Source organism: Schistocerca nitens, chromosome 5 (genome assembly GCF_023898315.1).
Source record: "Schistocerca nitens isolate TAMUIC-IGC-003100 chromosome 5, iqSchNite1.1, whole genome shotgun sequence".
NCBI classification, from domain to species: Eukaryota; Metazoa; Arthropoda; class Insecta; order Orthoptera; family Acrididae; genus Schistocerca; species Schistocerca nitens.
Window position 1 is genome coordinate 292076067 of NC_064618.1, and position 22164 is coordinate 292098230.

The following is a 22164-nucleotide window of genomic DNA, read 5'->3' on the forward strand; positions in this document are numbered from 1 at the left end:
GGCCGGCTAGACGTGTTTGGTGCAGAGAGTTATCGTGTTGCAGCAAAACGTCTCCTGGGTTGCTGTGGCCCCGAAGTCGATAGAAACGCATCTTGAGTTTTTTTAATGTGTTGACATACGCTTCTGAATTAATGGTACCGCCTCTTGGCATCACATCAATGAGAATCCCACCCTCACAGTCCCAGAACACGGTGATCACGACCGTACCGCCGAAGCAGTTGCTTTGTATTTTTTCATCTGTGGGGAGTGGGAATGGCGCCATTCTATCGATTGTCGTTTTGTTTCGGGTTAAAAATAGAGAACTCCGGTTTTATCACCTGTCACAGTCCTGCACAAGAAAGCCTCCCCCCCCTCCCCCCTCCCTCCAGGCTTCAAAACGTTGCAACAAATCAAGAAAAATGTTTTTCTGTACGATTTGTGATCCACCGTTAGATACCGCAGGACCCATCTTGCACACAATTTTGAACATCCAAGAGTGCGAATAATTGCATCCACACTTCCTTTGTTGATTGACGGATGTAGTGCCGACTGCCGAGTCGTGATGCGTCTGTCCTCGGGAATGACAACATCAACTCGCTGCGACATGCAGGTGTGACAGCCGTGGATGGTCTCCTCTACCGCTGCAAATCGTGGAGCTCCGCCGAACCGCCTTCTGATGACCCAACCCTCCGTGCCCAGTGATTAACTGTAGATGTTCCATAGATTTTTCACAAGCGTTTGTGAATATTCCCCACAGTTTGTTTCTCTACAGTGAGAAATTCAATGACGGCACGTTGCTTGTAATGTACATCACCTACAGACGCCATTTTGAAACTGTCGTGGAGTTACTCTATTTGTCGGAAGTGACGGATACTTGGCTCGCTCATTCAGGAGACTTCAAATAATACATACGTAACGTTTCGCATTCGTAGCATTGTTTTCGGCTGAGAAAAAAAAATGCAGTGCGTTGCCTTCTGGGCAACCCCCGTATGTTACTTGGCAGTGAAAGATCTTGTGATAGTTACTTTCGTCCGCCTAAGTATTTTGATATTATTGTCGCCAAATGCACCTCTTCGACAGAATACGAAGAATGAAGCTTAAATAACTGAAAAGAAAAAAGTTTGCAACCTTCCGAGTAGTGCAGGTGCGTGACACGGTTTGTCATAGTCTCGCTGGAATCAGCCGTGTTGCAACACATACCACGAGACTCGTGGCTTGAAAGGCTGTCACAACACTCTAAGGAAGTAGCTGGCGTGCTCCCGCAAGTGAATCACGCAAGTGGCTTTGCGAGCTCTTTTGTCTTTTGTAGCTCTGTTTGCTGTACACATCGGCCTGCTAAGCCACCGCTCTCGAAGGCTAAGACAGTGCTGGCCCACATTTCCTTATTCCGGATTCGCTGCTGTCGGTTTGAGGAATTGTACACGCTGTGTGGATTCTGAGAGCGACTCATAAGGTTGAGCTACGCAAGAGTCTCTTCCACGAAAGGCATTTCGTAAGATTTGTTTACTACCTTTAAAAAACAGAAGTTATCACCAGCGTCTCATTCTTTTAGGAGTAACAGCAAGATTCTGAGAGTTACTTATCCGACAACACGTACCAAGGACACATTCACAGATTCAGAGGTGTAAAAATATTCGGATACTTAAGTATTTTTGGTTCGGAGATGAAACTGTGCCGACAAATAAAAACACTGGAGATTGCAAACACTGTGACATTGTTTGTACTATTGAGATGCATAAAACTGAAATCCTTTTAGACGTTCTGTCGTATACAGCAAAATAATAAAACTCTCCTGTTTTTGGAACTTCCATTTAAATTCTTCCTCGAGAGTTATGATGCATCTTGTGTTACACAGCATACGCGACGCGTAAGGTACATAGCTCCCTCCGTCGCATTCATGTTTCTGTACTTTGAAAGAAAATTTTATGAGGGCACCTGCGTCTTTCTTCGAGAATTTGTCGGATTGCAGATTGTAGTAATAGTTTCTGTTGTAGTAATAGTTTTGAGCGAGCCGGTTGGTATGGTTTGCTTTGTGCTCTTCGTACACTTCGAATACATTAAAAACTCGAATAACGTTTCTAGTTGGATGTAAAAATAAGTACTTAGCTGCACCATATACCAGTTACACATTTTGAGTGCCATTCTTCTTCGTTTTCACTTATATCTAAACAACAAAAGAAAAGGACAACAAAATATATAAAACTTACATAAGAAGAGAAAACTTTCATTGCCTATCGAATGCATCGACGAAAGCAAAGGATATTGTACACAAATCATACAGAGACGGTTGCCGCACGTCGATGGGAGACGAAGAGGATATTTCAGCCGCCTAATTTGTGCTTTTATCATCACTTTACCATTTAAATGTGTGGACTATGGCATAGTGACTAACAGCTCAGTGGGGATAACCTACACGTCAAATTAAGTCTTAATGTCATAGTGAAATACCGATCACTGCATTTCTTGAATTTATTTCAGTCTAGATCACTACAGTTGATAACTAGGGACGATCCGAACAGCGGATCGTCTTCAGACTCAGTGTCCGTAAGTTTAGTGTGTCTCAGACTGTAGGCCAAGTAATGTCTCGTTATACATGACATGAATATGAGTACCTACTGTTTGTGGTACACAAGCTCTTACAGGAATTCGGTCTAAAGATGATCTGATGTAGAGTTCAAAATTAGTGGGGCCTAGCTAGATTCGTACTGACTGCAGTGATAGTATTGCTGAGAACAGCAAGAGGAGTGAACGGGCGCTAGCGCGTAGACTATTCCTCTAGAATAGAGTTCCGCTGAACAAAATCTACGGTTCAGTAGTTTTGGTAGAGTACGGAAATGGCGTAGTAAATAGTAGGATTGCCGGTTGTATTCTTAGCGTTGCTAGGGAAAGAAACTTAAATGAGTGTGCAACAGAGAAACTGGTAGCCGACGACTTTTCTTTGTTTGTTTGTTTTGCACATAATTAGAACCGTATATCATTGATTGCGTGTTTTATGTCCTTACATAATATAAATTGCATTTTATAAGTAATAAAAATTTCTGATCGCCCAACTTATGCACTTTTATGCAACCAAAGCACTTATTTTCTTTAAGGGACAGGGGAGAGATAATCGACTGTCAAAGTTGTCACAGTTATTGCCTATGACAATGCTGAATACAAATTATCCAGTTAGTAAGTACATTAAAACAAATAAAATGGTGTTGGCGATAATACGAAAAGGGTCTCTCTTATTCGTGATTAATAAGTTATCTTCATACGATACAGATATGAAGCCGGGCATCAAAGACACCCTTTTGCTTGTTGATAGTTTTAAGTCTGTTTTATGTTAAAAGTTTCCACAAATCTTGAGTTTTAGCGCAAAATCGGTATCCAAATATCGTAACTTGGAATATAATTAATATAATCTGTGTTGTCACTCGACAAAGCGCATCGGTTAAAAAAAACTTTATAACGATATGTCATTCATCCTTGTACGATTAGTATGCGTTGACGAAAACAGGAGGCTGACTTGTGAAACAATATGTATGATATTAAGAATAAGTACAAATTTAGAAATCAAGTTGTCTTTAGGGATATAACGGCTATTTCTTTTTACTTAGTAACAGTTTTTCCATAATTTGATAGCGTCTGTTTGTTATTGTACGGTCTAAGCGCTGTGGTTGTGGACTGTGCGACTGGTCCCGGCGGAGGTTCCTCTCTCGGGCATGGGGACTCGCATTCGGGAGGACGACGGTTCAATCCCGTCTCCGGCCATCCTGATTTAGGTTTTCCGTGATTTCCCTAAATCGCTTCAGGCAATTGCCGGGATGGTTCCTTTGAAAGGGCATGGCCGATTTCCTTCCCCATCCTTCCCTCACCCGAGCTTGCGCTCCGTCTCTAATGACCTCGTTGTCGACGGGACGTTAAACACTAATATCCTCCTCCTCCTTCTCCTCGGGCATGGGTGTGTGTGTTTATCCTTAGGATAATTTAGGTTAAGTAGTGTGTAAGCTTAGGGACTGATGACCTTAGTAGTTAAGTCCCATAAGATTTCACACACATTTGAACATTTTTTGTTACTGTAGCTGATAAACGACAGAGCTACACCGATGTCGCTCCAAATCGATATCGGGGTCGTTATAGATGGATCACTTGCTGATTTGGAAAAGAATGAAGGTGCGAATATACTACCGTCTGGTAGAAAGCACGTTCCCAGCATTGATACAAAATGAGTTAGGAAACCCACGGAGAACCTAAATGATACAGCCGACTCCTCGTGACTATTAAAGAATATTAACAATATTTTGTCAGCAATACAGAATAATACTTTGACTTGAAGTTAAGGGAACTTTCTTTGTACTTTGAACATTGAAATTATATTTATTATCTTGATTAATTTATTGCTTTTGAATGTCTTGCATGTATCGGCTTGTAGTACAATGTTCGCTTGATTGTGCAGGTAATGATTGGCGTGGATAAAATTTCGAAATAATTTGTAGTAATAATGGGATTATCTTGTGAGCGAACTGCAGTCTCTTTATACCGCCGCACCATGAACTGCCAGTATCAACCACAAAACACAATTTATTTTTGAAAGGAGAAAAATGAGGTAATCAGCCAATCTAAGAATAAATTCACTGTAAAGCAGGTTGAAGTCTTACCAGTAGCAGGTATGTAGTTATATTGGTATCTTCAACTATATTCCACAAGTCTGTATGGCTAACTCCGTGGCCAAATTTAGCATGAATCGATACAGAATCTTTAATATTTCATTCATTCATTAGCTAATGGATAACGAACAACAGGCTGGCAGCAGAGAGAACAATAAGCGCTGAGAGCGAAAGGTCGCTGCCGCGCAGACAATAGGAACTCTGGTTAACAGAAATTTCGTAACTTGGAACGTAATGAATATAACCTGTGTTGTCAATCGACAAGGCGCACCGTAGACAGGCCCGGGTGTGGCGGGAAGTGACTTATTCACGCGACTAGGTACATCCAGGTGCCAATCCAAAGTAGTGCACTTTGTTATCTCGAAGTTTTAAAAGGTGTCACAAAACGTCATGGGTGCGAACGATACGACATAGCTGCAAAAAGGGCATTAAATTTAGATAAACATGGAGTCATAGAGGTAAATAAATGCTGTCAGAGTGCCTGTCAACAATTAATTGTTGCTATGCAGGGCATTTGGTCTCTAGAGGTGCAGAGTGTGACAGCGTACCCTTACAAGTACAGGGTGATTCAGTGGTCATGTTATTAACTTTCAGAGGTGATGGAGAAGAGTAATTGTATCAATTTTTAAGGTAAGGTATCTTGGTCCAGAAGCAACAGCCTCGAAAATTGCAAGGGGAAATCATTGTGATACCACTGACAGTGGAGTGTATGTACCGCTGCTGTTGTTGCCAAGATTCTGGGGTAGGCAGCTTTCAGAGGTGGCATTACGGACAAAAAAAAGAAAAAAAGTATAGTAAAGATGGAATCTAAAATGCATACCTTAAAAGCTCTGAGCAGTTGTTCAGTCGAAGAGATATTTTGCTGTAGCGAAGATCAACAAGTGTTCACACCTCTTAAGGCATGTATTTTACTGTCAGAGGTATCAGAACGATTTTCACTTATACACTCCAAGGTAAACAAATAGACGCACCACAAAGGAATTGTCCGAATGGAGCGAAATCGGTAGACGTGATGTACCTGTACAGTCAAACAGTTTACGTAAATTGAGTGATTTATTCAAGAGAAAGTGTTTCATGAACTGAGCAAGTCATAACGCGCACGCGTTATCCGCATCTGGGCCTTGTGCAAGCAGTTATTCGGCTTAGCATTGATTGACAGACTTGCTGAATGCCCTTCTGCGGGATATCTTTCCAAATTCTGTCCAATCGTCGCATTAGAGCCTCAAAATCCCAGTCTGGTGAGAGGACCCTGTCCATAATGCTCCAAATTTTCTCAATTGGGGAGAGATCCGGAGACCTTGCTGGCGAAGGTAGGGTCTGCAAGCGCGAAGACAAGCAGCAGAAACTCGCACCATGTGCGGGCGGGCACTATGTTGCTGAAATGTAAGCCTAGGCTGGCTTGCCACGAAGGGCAACAAAACGGTGCGTAGAATATCGTCAACTTGCCGTTGCGATGTAAGAGTGCCACAGATGACAACCGAGGGCGTCCTGCTATGAAATGAAATGGCACCCCAGTCACTCACTATTGGTTGTCGGGCAGTATGGTGAGCGACAATCAGGTTGGTATCCCACTGCTGACCGGGGAGTCTCCAGACATGTCTTCGCTGGTCCTGGGGGCTCGCTTCGAAGCGAAACTCATCACTGAAGACAATTCTTTTCCAGTCAATGAGATTACAGGCCGACTGTGCCCGACACCACTGCAAACAGGCTTGTTAGTACACAGAGGTGAATGGTAGTCGGTGGCAAGGGGCACCGTGAGCTCAGCCTCCTTTCTGTGAGTCGCCTATTAATGGTCCTTACGGTCACTGAAGCACCAGTAGCACGTCGGATCGAAGATAATGACGAATCTGGGGCTCTTATTGCCTCTCTAACGATAACTTGGTCATCACTTCCTGTCTTCTCTCTAGGTCTACCACCGGCCGTTGTGGCCGAGCGGTTCTAGGCGCTTCAGATCCGGAACTGCGCGACTGCTACGGTCGCAGGTTCGAATCCTGCCTCGGGCATGGATGTGTGTGATGTCCTTAGGTTAGTTCGGTTTAAGTAGTTCTAAGTTATAGGGGACTGATGACCTCAGATGTTAAGTCCCATAGTCCTCAGAGCCAGTTGAACCACTCACTAGGTCTACCTCTTCCTTGACGCTGTATTCGGCGATGTTTCACTCATTATTGCCAACATCGTTGAATAATGACAACACACCTGTTCAAATGTCGAACGATTGGCCGATTACTCCAAACAGCTTCTTTGAGACCAGCTGCGCGTCCTCTCTCAAATGCTGACATCTGCGTATATGGTTCCCGTGCCTGTCTGCGAGGCATGGATGTTGTCCAACTGAGTACACGGAATGAAGTTCGCGGAGACTTTATACCCTGGTTTCTCCGTGTCCCCTCTTTACTATCCTTGCCAGCTGCGCGGTGAAATTGCGGCATCCATCGGCTACCAGAGTTGTCGATATTTGTATGAATATTGGTTTGTGACCAATCTGCATAGCTCCTTCGTGGTGCGTCGTTTTCTCTTTTGTCTTAGGGTGTAACTTCCAACTCAGTCGTTTCTGCACCAGAGTCCCTTATCTCAAATCGATACATTTATCTTCTAAATCATCCCTGAAAGTTTCTGCCGGCCGGAGTGGCCGAGCGGTTCTAGGCGCTTCAGTCTGGAACCGCGCGCCCGCTACCGTCGCAGGTTCGAATCCTGCCTGGGGAATGGATGTGTGTGATGTTCTTAGGTTAGTTAGGTTTAAGTAGTTCTAAGTTCTAGGGGGCTGATGACCTCAGCTGTTAAGTCCCATAGTGATCAGAGCCACTTGAACCTGAAAGTTTTTAAGTTTGTAACATCATCACGGTATCACTCTGCACAAGTGAGTGTACGCTGTGTCTCCCTCGATGTCTAACCTGCAAAATATTCGCCCGGAGAGATGTAAAATCAATATCAAACACCAGATCAGGAGTGGTGAAGTGGAGCAAGTAACTCGGGCATAAACCCTGGTCATACATTCAGTCCGCTTTGCCGCAAAATACCTCGCCTTCCAGATACCGGTTTGTAAACACGATGGTGCGTTTTCGGCGTCTAGCAGGAAACGACCTCGTACAAAGTGAGGGTACTGTAAGCAGAGCCCTGCGCAGCGTAGTCAGCGAGTGCCCTGGTCAGCGAGGTTGCGTCATAGTCTCAGCGGTGTCGAAATCTGCGTGTACTGCCCTGCTCTTGTTCCCCGTGCGCCACACGAGGAAAGGTCCAGCGGCCGTACGTTGGATGCGGGCCCCCGCGGCTGCTGACCTCGCGACGGCCGCATCACCGCCCGCTTGCGTCACACCTTCTGCCCGCAGTGCTTCCCCGCGGCGCTGGCCGCCAGCAGAGGGCCGGCTTCGCAGAACCCGCTATCTCAGCACGGCACCCAGTCCATCGTTTCCATACGACGAGCACTCGTGGAACAAAGAAACTGCGATCGAAGTGCTCTCTGTTAGGTACTACATTCACATCAGCACACAGCCCGCTCGGGAGCTCTCATCATACACTGACAAGGAAATCTGCCCATTGCACCCCTCCCCCCCCCCCCCTTAGATTTATTGGTAAGCAGGTGAACTGAACTGCGAAAAAGAATGCAAAATAGAGACAGTGAACGGTCCAGCGTTAACAAGTGGAACATCCTCGGTGTAACAAAACAGCTTAAATCGCTTAATAAAGGCAAGGCCTCCGGTCCAGACTGTATACCAGTCAGGTTCCTCTCAGAGTATGCTGATAAAATAGCTCCATATTTAGCAATTATATACAACCACTCGCTCACAGAAAGATACGTACCTAACGACTGGAAAATTGCTCAAGTCACACCAATACCCAAAAAGGGAAGTAGGAGTAATCCGCTGAATTACAGGCCTACATCACGAATGTCGATTTGCAGTAGGGTTTTAGAACATATACTGTATTCGAACATTATGAAGTACCTCGAAGAAAACGATTTATTGACACAGAGTCAGCACGGGTTCAGAAAATATCGTTCTTGTGAGACACAACTAGCTCTTTTTACTCAGGAAGTAACAAGTGCTATCGACAGGGGATGTCAAATTGATTCCATATTTTTAGATTTCCTGAAGGCTTTCGACACCGTTCCTCACAAGCGTGCCTACGGAGTATCGCCTCAGTTGTGCGACTGGATTAGTGATTTCCTGTCAGAAAGGTCACAGTTCGGAGTAATAGACGGAAAGTCATCGAGTAAAACAGAAGTAATATCCGGCGTTCCCCAAGGAAGTGTTATAGGCCCTCTATTGTTCCTGATCTATATTAACGACATAGGAGACAATCTGAGTAGCCGTCTTAGATTGTTTGCAGATCATGCTGTCATTTACCGTCTTGTAAAGTCATCAGATGATCAAAACGACTTGCAAAGTGATTTAGATAAGATGTCTGTATGGTGCGAAAAGTGGCAATTGACCCTGAATAAAAAAAAGTGCGAAGTTATTCACGTGACTACTAAAAGAAATCAGCTAAATTTCGATTACGCGATAAGTCACACAAATCTGAGGGCTGTAAATTCAACTAAATACTTAGGGATTACAATTAAAAATAACCTAAATTGGAACGACGACATAGATAATATTGTGGGTAGAGCAAACCAAAGACTGCGAATCATTGGCAGAACACTTAGAAGGTGCAACAGGTCTACCAAAGAGTCTGCTTACACTACGCTTGTCCGCCCTATTCTGGAGTACTGCTGTGCGGTGTGGGATCCGCTTCAGGTGGGACTGGCGGATGACATCGAAAAAGTACAAAGAAGGGCAGCTCGTTTTGTATTATCGCGAAATAGGGGAGATAGTGCCACAGATACGTGAATTCGAGTGGCAAACATTAAAACAAAGGCGTTTTTTTTTTTTTTTTTTTTTTTTTGCGACGGGATCTTCTCATGGAATTTCAATCACCCGTTTTCTCCTCCGACTACAAAAACATTCTGTTCGCACCTACCTACGTAGGGAGGAATGATCATCACGATAAAATAAAATAAATCAAGGCTCGCACGGAAAAATTTAAATGCTCGTTTTTCCCGCGTGCCGTTCGAGAGTGGAACGGTAGAGAGACAGCATGAAAGTGGTTCATTGAACCCTCTGCCAGGCACTTTATTGTGAATAGCAGAGTAATCATGTACATGTAGATGTAGATGTAGATCGAGTGCAATGGAAGAGCAATGGCGTCGTGGTTAAGTGATCACGGCGTTGGATTACAAAACAGACGAGTTGTGTTCTAAGCTCCCCGCTGTCACTTAGTTGAATTTTTTTTCACAACACTATGAACTGCCCGTCAGATCATTGATATGTATGCTTTCTTTCTGTAGTTTTGGCAGTTGTAATACTAGGCATTGGTTATAGACTATGAGTCATGTGGTAAGAATACGTTACCGTCGCTAGTAAATGTGTTGAATAGTGAGAGCGGGCGACATATCACATAGACGTGTCACAGAAATGAAAACAACAAATAAACGGGTGTGAATTGTGTTACAACAAAGGAATTCAAGAGTCAAAACTTCCAAAACAGAAGGCAACTTCAAAAACGTCAAAAACATCTGATTTGACAGAGCATAGAGAGACTGTGATTGTGAAACTGATACGTTTATTTGTTGCAGCTTATGTGACAAACTATCATGTGTTCATCATTTCCTTCGTAGTGTTCACATTCACATTCATACGAACACCTAATTCGGGCAAGGAGGCACACCTCACTCACCAGGCGTGCAAATTAGGTGCGTCTAAAGAGATTCCTATCAGAAGACACACGTTGGCGTGTATAACACAACAGACGTGTTTCCCAGTGGAGGATTCGGTTTTGTCGCCTTGTCATCAAACGTTTGCGTTTCCCGTTCGAAAGCCACTTCCTTTCCGCTGCTAATACAGTAGTTGTGCAGAATCAGCTTTCATTATAGGTCCCTTCCTTACGCCCCGTTCTTGCAAACGGACATTACAGCACGACGCAGACACAAATGTGAATACAACAAACAGAACACGGCTCGTACGCTTTGTAGTCAAACACCGTGAGCACTGTTTTATTTATTTATTTATTTTTTGTTGGTCTGATATTGTTCGTCGCATTCGTTCGGGGCGGACGTCCCGTGACAACCGCTTAAGTTCATCGTTGATCGGTTCACTCAGCTTTTTTTGTTACAGACGACAAATAACCCTCTGACCGAACACACTGAGCTAACGTGCCAGCTACTTAACCACGAGGCCTTGGTTGTTTCAGCTTTCTTTATGGTGCACTTCCTGTGCTTGCACCGTTGACTGTTTCTATTTTGCTTTTATTTACAGTTCAGTACACCTTCTTTCTGTTTCCTTGCGTGATCTGCGTTCAGTTTTTGACGGACTGTGCATTGGACCCTCTTACCACTAAATCTGAGGAGAATGGGAGGGGGAGTTTCGTTGTGAGGTGACAAAAGTCATGAGATACCTACTAACATCGCCTCGGACCTGCTTTTACCCGGCCTAGACAGCAACTCGACTTGGCATAGACTCAACAAATCGTTGGAAGTCACCTGCACAAACAGTGAACAGTGATACCTTCCGCGCGACCGCTACGTTCGCAGGTTCGAATCCTGCCTCGGGCATGGATGTGTGTGATGTCCTTAGGTTAGTTAGGTTTAAGTAGTTCTAAGTTCTAGGGGACTGATGACAGATGTTGAGTCCCATAGTGCTCAGAGCCCTTTGATTAACGACCGTTGGTCTTGTGCACCGTTCGTTTTCAGCGTGGTTCAAATGTCTCCGAGCACTATGGGACTTAATATTGGAGGTCATCAGTCCCCTAGAACTTAGAACTAATTAAACCTAACTAACCTAAGGACGTCACACACATCCATGCACGAGGCAGGATTCGAACCTGCGATCGTAGCGGTCGCGCGGTTTCAGACTGAAGCACCTAGAATCGCTCGGCCACAGCGGCCGGATTCAGCGTGGTCTTTAGGTGGTTTTCCAAGCTCGTTGAGGGAAATTCTGGGCTGGAACTCAATTTTCGCCTCATAAAATGCGATACACTAACAATTAAAATGTGAGATATGTTCAGAAAGTCAGTGTACTGTGACCTTAATGGACTGTGGTTTCCTTGTGTTTTGAGGGTTGGCCACACTGAGTTATAGAGGGGATGCCGTGACCATAATGGGTATCGCAGGAATACGATAGCACGTAAACTCTCACTGCAGTGTGCAGTTGGGTGAAAGACGGCGGTAAGAAATCCCGCCATGTGTAAGCCACGTGCTGTGATCCGCTTTCTAGTCGCGTAAGGAATAACATTTACTGAAATTTTCTCGCGAAACAAAACCGTAACGATGAATTTATTACGAACAGAACGAGTGTATTTAAGTGGGGGTAGGGAGTTTAGTGGAGGTAGAACAAATGTTCATGAGGAACAGCGGAGTGGAAGACGTTCCGTTTTGATTGATGAGTTGGTGATAAACGTCGAGGGAACTGTTCGCGAAAACCGCCGATAGACTGTGAAAGAAATTTCAACGATTTTTCCACAGCTCCGCAGAACTATTTTATACGAGTTGCTCAGAGAAACTCTGGGGGACCGGAAACTGTGAGCAAGATGGGTCCCAGAACAGCTGACGGAGCAACACAAGAAAAATCTGGTTAATAGCATCCGCGTGTTTCTTGGGCGACTTTGGGGGAATGTGGGGATTTTATGAACACTCTTGTGACTGGAGAAGAAAAGTAGGTGACTCATAACACGCCTGAGGCAAAAAGACAATCGTCACAGTGGGGTCACATCAATTCTCTATCTGCCAAAAATTGAAAAATACAATTTCAGGCAAAAAATCATGGCCTCAGTGTTTTGGGACCGAAAAGGCATCATTGGGCTCGAATTTCTGACTCAGGAGACTATCAATGCACTACGTTACTGAGAGATCGTAAAAAAACTGAAAACGCATGTGCAAAGCAAGAGGAGGGGAATGCTGACGAGAGACGTGTGCTTATTGCATGGCAAAGCCGTTCCCCACACAGCTTTAGCCACACAGGCGTGGGATGTTTTGGACCTTTCCCGCATTCCCCCTACTTGGGGGCTTCATATTACAGTCTCTTCACCTGGTTGAAGGCACACATGAATCGAATTAAATTTTCAATCGATGAGCAGGTGCAGAAAGAGGTTCTGAAGAGGAGGAACAAGCTGGCGGGAGAGTTCTCCGAGGAGGGAGTAAAGAAGCTTGTGCCACGACTCACCAGTGCATTGAACGGGTTGGTTATCATGTGGAAAAATAGTCACCAAGTGTTTGAACATCATCCTCTATTTTTTCCCAAATACTCTTAAAAAAAAGATGTGAATCTAGCACACTTACCTTCTGAAAGTGCCTCGTACAATGAAAAACAAAACAAGGTTTCAAAAAATGGTTCAAATGGGTCTGAGCACTATGGGACTTAACTTCTGAGGTCATTAGTCCCCTAGAACTTAGAACTACTTAAACCTAACTAACCTAAGGACATCACACACATCCATGCCCGAGGCCGGATTCGAACCGGCGACCGGAGCGGTCGCGCGGTTCCAGACTGTAGCGCCTAGAACCGCTCGGCCACCCTGGCCGGCCAAACAAGGTTTGTTAAGACATATTGCTGTGCACCATGAGCTGCATTTATGATATTCAATTGGCCGACTGGTATTTGGACATGAAGCCTGTGGTGTCACCGCCAGGCACCACACTTGCTAGGTGGTAGCCTTTAAATCGGCCGCGGTCCGCTAATATACGTCGGACCCGCGTGTCGCCACTATCAGTGATTGCAGACCGAGCGCCGCCACACGGCAGGTCTAGAGAGACGTCCTAGCACTCGCCCCAGTTGTACAGCCGACTTTGCTAGCAATGGTTCACTGACAAATTACGCTCTCATTAGCCGAGACGATAGTTAGCATAGCCTTCAGCTACGTCATTTGCTACGACCTAGCAAGGCGTCATTATCATTTGCTATTTATATTGTGATGCCTGTACCGTCAGATCGATGTTCACCAATTATGGATTAAAGTTAAGTCTTCCAGCAGCTACGTACTTTTCTTGATAGTATAATTACTTTACCTGTTCCAGACCTCACGCCAGCCTGCGTGAGCTTAAACGCGTGCCCTTCGGCTTCCTCCAAACCCCGTGAATTGGCTCTGGCCAATTCACAACAAAGCCCATCATCAATGGCATATACATGTTAGAAAACAGTATTCCATATTTTGAGAGGTAGAGCAAACAAGAAAAAAGTCCAACAAACATGGTTTATAAATTGCATACCTTAAGGGCAACACGTATTCGTCTTCGTTATTGTGAAAAACATCTCTTCTACTCACCCAGAACCCTGGGTACGGTTTACGGTAACAATGCTAACGGATGTTTGCTATATGCTATATCTATGGAAAATAATAGAGGAATACGTCCTCATTTCTGTACTGGATTCTGTAGGTCTTTCATGACAGCAAAGAGCTTGCAGCGGAAGAGATGTTTCACAGTAGGGAAGATGAATAAGATATGCATTTTAGATCCATATTTATTGGACATTTTTATGTTGTTTTCATTCATACCAACACGTCTCAGAATACGAAATAACTTTTTGACACCCTGTATTATACACCTCTGTGTCAAATAACATGGGTATCTGTTATAAAATTTCTGTGATGTGAAAATTGAAGCGGACCTCACAGTACACAGGTCGTCGTGAGTACATGTTACAGCCTCAAACTCTTAACGGCCACACTTCCTTGACAGTAATTATCCGGTGTGACAAGGAGGTGTGACCGTATAGCATTTGGAAGCGGTAGCATGCACCCACGACAACCTCTGTACTCTGACGACCACATCAGTTTTGGCGTCATAGAGTTTTGTAAGGACGTACTTAATACATGCCACTGACACTGGGCTCCACGCCCCAGCACCGATCTGACAATTAAATATTTAAATGCAGTTCGTGACGTACATTAAGAAGTCTTTTAACAAAAGGAAGCTTTGGAGCACTAAGCATCCAAGATTGTCAGAGCAAAGCTTACACGAATCACAGATCACTATCGCACTCTGTTTTACCTATATCAGGCTTTTTTTAATATAAAAAAAGTTGCTTTCAGGACATACCTATACAGCCATCACAACAGTGGAAAGAAGATACGAAAGGGTGTTGCAACACCTCAGAAGATTCAGTGAGGTTAAGCCGTATCCTCGTTCGAAGTTAAATACGTTTTAACACATCATGTGGCACCTTGCTGGAGATTTTCGTGCCAGTTATGACGAAACGAAGATAAAAACAACGCAGCACCCAATTCCAGAGCGCAAAAAAAAAAAAAAAAAAAATCCGATCCGACCGGGATCAAACCCAGGCCCCTGCAGTTAAGACATCTACCACACTGACCCCGCATCTATCTGGGCGGACTACATGAGGCCAACTAGTGACGGGTCCGACAGGAAAAGCATTCTGGAAGGAGTGAAAGGAAACCTTCCAGCCACCAGTGAAATGTACGTTGCAATGAACGCTACTGCCGGATTTGACACTTACGCTGTTCGGGATTAGAACGTAGATCTTTTTCTTTCGCATCCAGGAAGATGACGCAGCAGTTAAGATAGCGGACTCGTATGAGAGAGGATTTAGGATCAAATGTCCATTCAGACATTTTCCGTCATCTGTAGATTTATTTTGCTAGCATTTACACGTAGTTTACCATCAACTAACACAGATCGTGCTTAAAAAATATTCAGTTGCACCTAAGCACAAGGGCATTCGCAGTGAGGGTGCAGAAACAATAGTTAGGATCTTCGCAAGCCGGCCGGTGTGGCCGAGCGGTTCTAGGCGCTACAGTCTGGAACCGCGCGACCGCTACGGTCGCAGGTTCGAATCCTGCCTCTGGCATGGGTGTGTGTGATGTCCTTAGGTTAGTTAGGTTTGAGTAGTTTTAAGTTCTAGGGGACAGAGGACCTCAGAAATTAAGTCCCATGTGCTCAGAGCCATTTGATCTTCGCAAGGAACCCAAATCTTGTTCTGGCTCACAGAAAGACGTATCAGTTCAGTAAATACTTGAAGTTAGCAGCAAGTATCCAGAGTTACTTTGCATAAAATCTCAGAATTCAAAATGCCAGATGGCTGTGGGTTCTAAAGGCTTCCAGCAGTATTTTACATCGAACTCGCTATGTTTTCTCTTGTTTTACTGTCCAATGTGAAAATGTACCACAAGCGTAAATGCAGAAAGTATTCGCTTGTATCGCAACGTTACCTATTTGATAGCAAAAAAATATGAGCAAATCTCAAGCAAACTAGGCTCTCCCAGTTAACATTACTATGGTTACTGATTAATAAACACAGTTTTTCAATAAATTTAAATTTTATTTTGTAAAAAATTTTGCCTATTTTTCCTCCACCTTACACGGAACTAGTGTCTTGCTCCTCTCCCACACCTTATCGACACCACTACTTCAGTCAAAACTCAAACTGACGTAGCATTTTGTGGTTAATATGTTTTACATATTAGAATACGTACTTTGCATGAATACTAACATTTATTATGAAGAACAGTAACGAAAAATGTAAAACTGAAGTAGTCGAAGCAAATGTGAGGAGTGGGTAATTGAATCAGGGCATTGGCGACCCATCACGGCCGTCGTCGAATATCGCTTCGGAATGGAATACGGGTTTTGCACTCTTCTGATCTATAGTCCCACAGGCAGGGCCTAAACTATTAAACATGTCTCGGCTATTCTCACTGACATTTGTACATGTAGTGCATATGTGTTTTGGTTTCAGTTATATCCAATTTAGTACATGAGTGCGGGAAAGTCCATGTAGTTCACGAATGTCATTATTAATATTATGAGTGGAGCGAGTCCGGAAATATTTATAGCTGCGCGGTGAGGGATATCTCGTTTTCGCGAGCTAGGACGATGTAGATGATTGTATCAGCGTGACTTCTTTTGCTTGTCATAGGTGCGAGTACAATAAATAAACGATCTAAATCACTTCAGGTGACTACTAACATCATTCTGTCCTTACGTCCTTTATGTCGACTTGATATTTCTTTCCTTCCTTGAGCTATAGGAATTTAACTAATGTTAACATATTGTCCATAGAAAAACTAACTAAGGTCGATTTGCAATATTGTGCAGCATAGCATTACCCGTGGGCTGTAGTACGCTATGTAGTAAATGAGAAATGATTTTAACGACCTGGGTACTCAATGAGCTTACAGTATGACGACTGTTGGCTAGTAAAAATATGTAACGCTGTTTGTTCTTCTATTAAGAATATGAAATTTGTATACTGCAGTTCTAACAAGTTATTGAACAACAGACACTAGGAAATGCCGTCTATGGGATAGGAAAAAGAAAGACGCACCACTAAGGAATTATCCGAATGGAACGGAAATCAGTAGATGTGATGTACATGTACAGAAAAACAAATTATTACAATTTCAGAAAGACTGGGTGATTAATTAAGAGCCGGCTGCGGTGGTCTCGCGGTTCTAGGCGCGCAGTCCGGAACCGTGCGACTGCTACGGTCGCAGGTTCGAATCCTGCCTCGGGCATGGATGTGTGTGATGTCCTTAGGTTGGTTAGGTTTAAGTAGTTCTGAGTTCTAGGGGACTGATAACCACAGCTGTTGAGTCCCATAGTGCTCAGAGCCATTTGAACCATTTGATTAATTAAGAGAAAGGGCTTCACAAACTGTGCAAATCAACAACGCGTTGTTTCACCTCTGGCCCTTACGCAAGCAGTTATTCGGCTTGGCATTGGTTGAAAGTTGTTGTTGGATATCCTACTGAGGGATATTGAGTCAAATTCTGTGTAACTGGAGCGTTAGATCGTCAAAATTCCGTGATGGCTAGAAGGCCGTGCTCGTAATGCTCCCAAACCATCCAATTTATCTGAAATTGTAATCATTTGTTTGTCTCTACGTGTACATAATATCTACAGATTCTCGTCCCTTTCAGATAATACCTTCGTAGTACGTCGTTATTTTTTCGTCCTAGTGTGTATTATAGGTTGGACATTAGAAATGCCACATCACAGGACGAAATACTTACTTAATGCAGAAAGTAACTACTTCTCTTTTTCCACGGTGCGGCTATACCATTTCCGTGTACCCGGTTAACTACCGTTGTCTATGGTCTACGTTTTTAGTTCCTGGAAACACTAGATTATGACGTCATAATGTAGGTTTAAAGCCAACGGTGGAGAAACGTGACGTGGGACTGAATATTAGTTCATAATTACGTAATCCATATTAAATATAAGCAGTAAATCATCGTGGTACCACAAAAACCTGTTTTCTAAATATTCAGTAGCTTCTTGAGGTATTGAAAATCACTGTTCGCGCAATTTTTATCTGACAAAAGAGAATACAAACAAGTTGTTTGACGATAAGCCAGGTGAATACGGCAATGAGAGATCAATTCTATGTTTTTCTTCGTCAAGCAGCTAACAGTTTGATGTGCTGTGTGACAGCTAACATTGCCATTATGAAGAATACAGCTGCGTTTTCGGTTGTTTACCCTGATTTCATGGAAGATTTCTGACAAAGAAATTGGTGTATATCATTTAAAATTAAGTATTATTCGTTCTATTGAAGTAATGGTCGCGACGTGTCCTCTGTAACCAAACAAACAGACGATCATTTTCTTGGAAATGCTTCGCTAACGAGGCACTTTCGCTGGCTTGAATTCGTGTTGGAACACCCAAACAGTTGACTGCTGCTTAGTTTCCAACTCGTACGAATACATTCGAGTATCTTTTCCTCTAACAATGTGTAATACAGATTTTCCTTTCACCCAGTCAATTTTTTTGAGCATTTCCTTAAGCAAGAGACTCGAGCACTTTGAAGGAATTCATTTTCCTGCGTAGGCTATTTTATTTCGAAATAATCCCTTTATTGTCAGTGGCCTTGTCTACTTGCAAACAGCGACGCTTGCAGGTAACTGGAGTTAAGCGGCATCGGGCGTGGTCAGTACTTGGGTGGGCAACAGCCTGGGTACGCCAGGTGCTGTTGGGTGCTTTCTCTTTGCCATTAGGGGAAAGGGGAGGACGGGTGGCGGCGTAATGTTCCTAACCACGAGACTTTGCGCCATTGTCCTGTATTAAATTCCAAACCTCTCCGTAGTGTCTCAAGAAATGAGGTCATGGGAGCATGGTGTCCGTCGACAGAAGTAGGCGCCGGGATTCATCCTCTCCCTTCTCTCATCACCATAAAACGCAAATATGACACCACACTACGCGCAACAGTTACACTCACCTACACTTATCAGGAACACTTAAAAGCACAGAACTCTTACACACGGCGTAGAAGGGCCACTGTGCCCGAAGGACAGAAACATCTTTACAGTTAGGCTGCTGAGCCTCCCCTTCGGTGTTACCAACCACCAACGTCGTACGACTTTACTTAATTTATTTCACGATTTAGCTACTGGCTAATTTCACCCCCTTGAGATTTTGAATCACAGCTAAAAATTGTCAGCTCGTAGCATTTTATATTCCACACATCTGTGTGGAGGACTCAACATCCGGTAGCGTCGTTAACGACGGTTCCTCACAGTCATGGTAGTTACTGGCACAGCTATCTCATATGTGAAGTTCGTATGTTAAAGGAGAAAATTACGATCCTTTTGAAAGTTTTGTCACTGTGCCACCGTTAAACAAATTGAAATCAGTTAGCGCAACATTATAATGAAAATGCACATCTCGAGGTCAACGTCTTAAAATAGGTAGTTTAATTTTAAATGGTGCGCTAACGTATTTAAATGTGTTGTCCGGTGGTCAGTAACAAAACTCGCGTAAGGGTTGTAGTTTTCTTTGTTAACACACGAACATCACGTATGACAGAGTTGTGCTCTTAGCTACCATGATTGTGAGAAACCGTCATTAAGGTCGCAGTCACATGTTGCTTCCTCCAGACAGTTGCGTAGAATATAAGACGGTATACGCTTACAGTTTTTTACTATGTTGCAAGTAACAGAGGAGGATTATAATGTCAACAGTGTCGAATTTATATATAGCTAAATCACGAAATAAAGTGATTATTTCAAAATAAAAAAGCCTACGCAGGAAAATGATTTCACTTCAAGAATTTCACAGCGGCCGTGGATCCATATACGAAGACTATTGACACGAGTCTGTTGCTCACCTTCGATTAAATTGTACGGAATCCATCGAGAGCAGGTGTTTTCTGTAGAGAAACATTCATGCCGAAACGAATATAGCTCAATCTTCGACATGGCTAAGGAAGCCTCTATCCCACGACAAGTTCAAATGGTTCAAATGGCTCTGAGCACTTAACTTCTGAGGTCACCAGTCCCCTAGAACTTAGAACTACTTAAACCTAACTAACCTAAGGGCATCACACACATCCATGCCCGAGGCAGGATTCGAACCTGCGACCGTAGCTGTCGCGCGGTACCAGACTGTAGCGCCTAGAACCGCTCGGCCACACCGGCCGGCCCACCACAAGTAACGTACAAATATTCTCCATCACGCTCCGCGCAGCATCGATGTTTTTGGAACAGCAACCGATTTTGGTCGACTGTCACTAAATTCACAGAGGTATTATTGTTGACTTAGGCTTTCACGGAAACGGTGAAAATTGGGATCCTAGGCTTTCTCGTCGAATTTAATTGATCAAATATTCTGCTCGTCACCGTCAGGTGACAGTTCACCTGAAGATGACGGAAAAGAATTATGCAATGAAAACTTTCTGGTTCCTTAAATGCACACTCTAAATACAGACGGTATGAGAACTCAGCCGTGCAAGGGGTGCACCACACCCGGGCGCCAGCTTGAAGGTTATATGGTCACTTGAGAGGGATGCGGGGGCAATGCAGATTCCTGGAATCTGTTACACAACGATAAGATTTACTATTCCACTTTTTTGGCACCATTCGATAAGATTGTTAATACGATAATACCGTAAGGGGCCTGAAGATGGCAAGATTTAGTTGCCGAAACTGGTGGCGTCTGAGATGTAAAATAAAATAAAACAAAACATACGGCTGTTGGTAAAGTTTTTTGAATCAAGAATTACGTACCAGTCGATGTCCCCCAGGCCATAATGGACCGACAGAGACTGAATGGATGCAGGTGATCAGACAGTATGCTTACATACGTGTCACCTGTCACAGTCGTATCTAGATGAGTCAGGGGTCATATATCACTCCAATTGCGCATGCCCCACACCATTACAGAGCCTCCACCAGCTTGAACAGTCCCCTGCTGACATGCAGCGTCCTTGGATTCATGAGGTTGTCTCCGTACCCGTACACGTCCATCCGCTCGACACAATTTGAAACGAGACTCGTCCGACCAGGCAACATGTTTCCAGTCATCAACAGTCCATTGTCGGTGTCGATGGGTCCAGGCGTGTCGTGCAGCCATCAAGGGTAAAAGAGTGGGCCTTCGGCTCCGAAAGCCCATATCGATTATGTTTCGTTGACTGGTTCGCACGCTGACACTTGTTGATGGCCCACCACTGAAATATGCAGCAATTTGCAAAAGGGTTGCACTTCTGTCACGCTGAACAATTCTCTTCAGCCATCGTTGATCCCGTTCTTGCAGGATCTTCTTCCGGCCGCAGCAATCTCGGAGATTTGACGTTTTACCGAATTCCTGATATTCCTCGTGAAATGGTCGTACGGTAATATCTCCACTTCATCGCTACCCCGGAGATGCTGTGCCCCACCGCACGTGCGCCGACTATAACTCCACGTTCAGACTCACTTAAATCTTAATAACCTGCCATTGTACCAGCAGTAACCAAACTGCAACACTCGTTGTCTTATATAGGCGTTGCCGACCGCAGCGCCCTATTCTGCCTGTTTGCATTTTTCTGTATTTGAATACGTATGTCTATACCAGTTTCTTTGGCGCTTCAGTGTATTTTATCTTCGTTACTTGAGGTTCACTCCCCTGTAGCAATATTGGTACTGACATAACTTTTTAAAATTCTAATTTTCACTTCTTAGTTGCTTTTGGAGCGATCTTCTAATAGAACTGTTTACGTAATTGAACTTCTCAATTTTCTTTTTGATCTAAGTCTCCTCTGTACGTTATTATGGTCCACAAAATTTTAAATGTATCTAGTTGCTATGTGATCTTGTTTTCGACTACTATTTTTGTCCTTACTAAGATTTTCCTACAGAATGCAATGGCTTTTGTTTCTTTTCGCATTGATATTGGCGTGCTGTACAGGGTGATTCTCATTAACGTTTAAAAACCTCTAAAGTGACTTACATGACGCCGAGACACGTAATTTAATATAAGATACATCGGGTCGCAGATGTCGGGGAATACCCTAAAAGTCGATGAGAAATGTTGAACATGTGGCGTCCCCAGATGAAGTACCTTGATCATCTGAAAACAACATCTTCATTTTATAATCTTGTTGGTGAAAATTGTGTGTGTAGTGTTTTATGAATTATAGGGTTGGATTAGCTGACCCAACTTCATCAGTGGGGTGGATGGGGGAGGAGGGGAACGTTAGTGCTCACAGCCCTGTAAACAAACTAAAGTTTTTGAAGAGTAACAAGTGGAGAATTTAGAACCTGCGTGACTGAAAACTTAAAAGGCGAGCCTGCTACAGAA

At 43.7% G+C, this 22164-nt stretch overlaps 1 protein-coding gene across 1 annotated transcript in view; it reads right to left on the reverse strand.

The window, feature by feature from the left end:
- Nucleotides 1-7914, reverse strand: part of LOC126260407 (FMRFamide receptor-like) — a 119907-nt gene extending 111993 nt beyond the window's left edge. The window contains exon 1 of the mRNA XM_049957734.1: nucleotides 7899-7914. Coding sequence (XP_049813691.1) covers nucleotides 7899-7914 — 16 coding nt within the window. The remainder of the gene's footprint in view (nucleotides 1-7898) is intronic.
- Between the last annotated feature and the right edge of the window lie 14250 nt (nucleotides 7915-22164).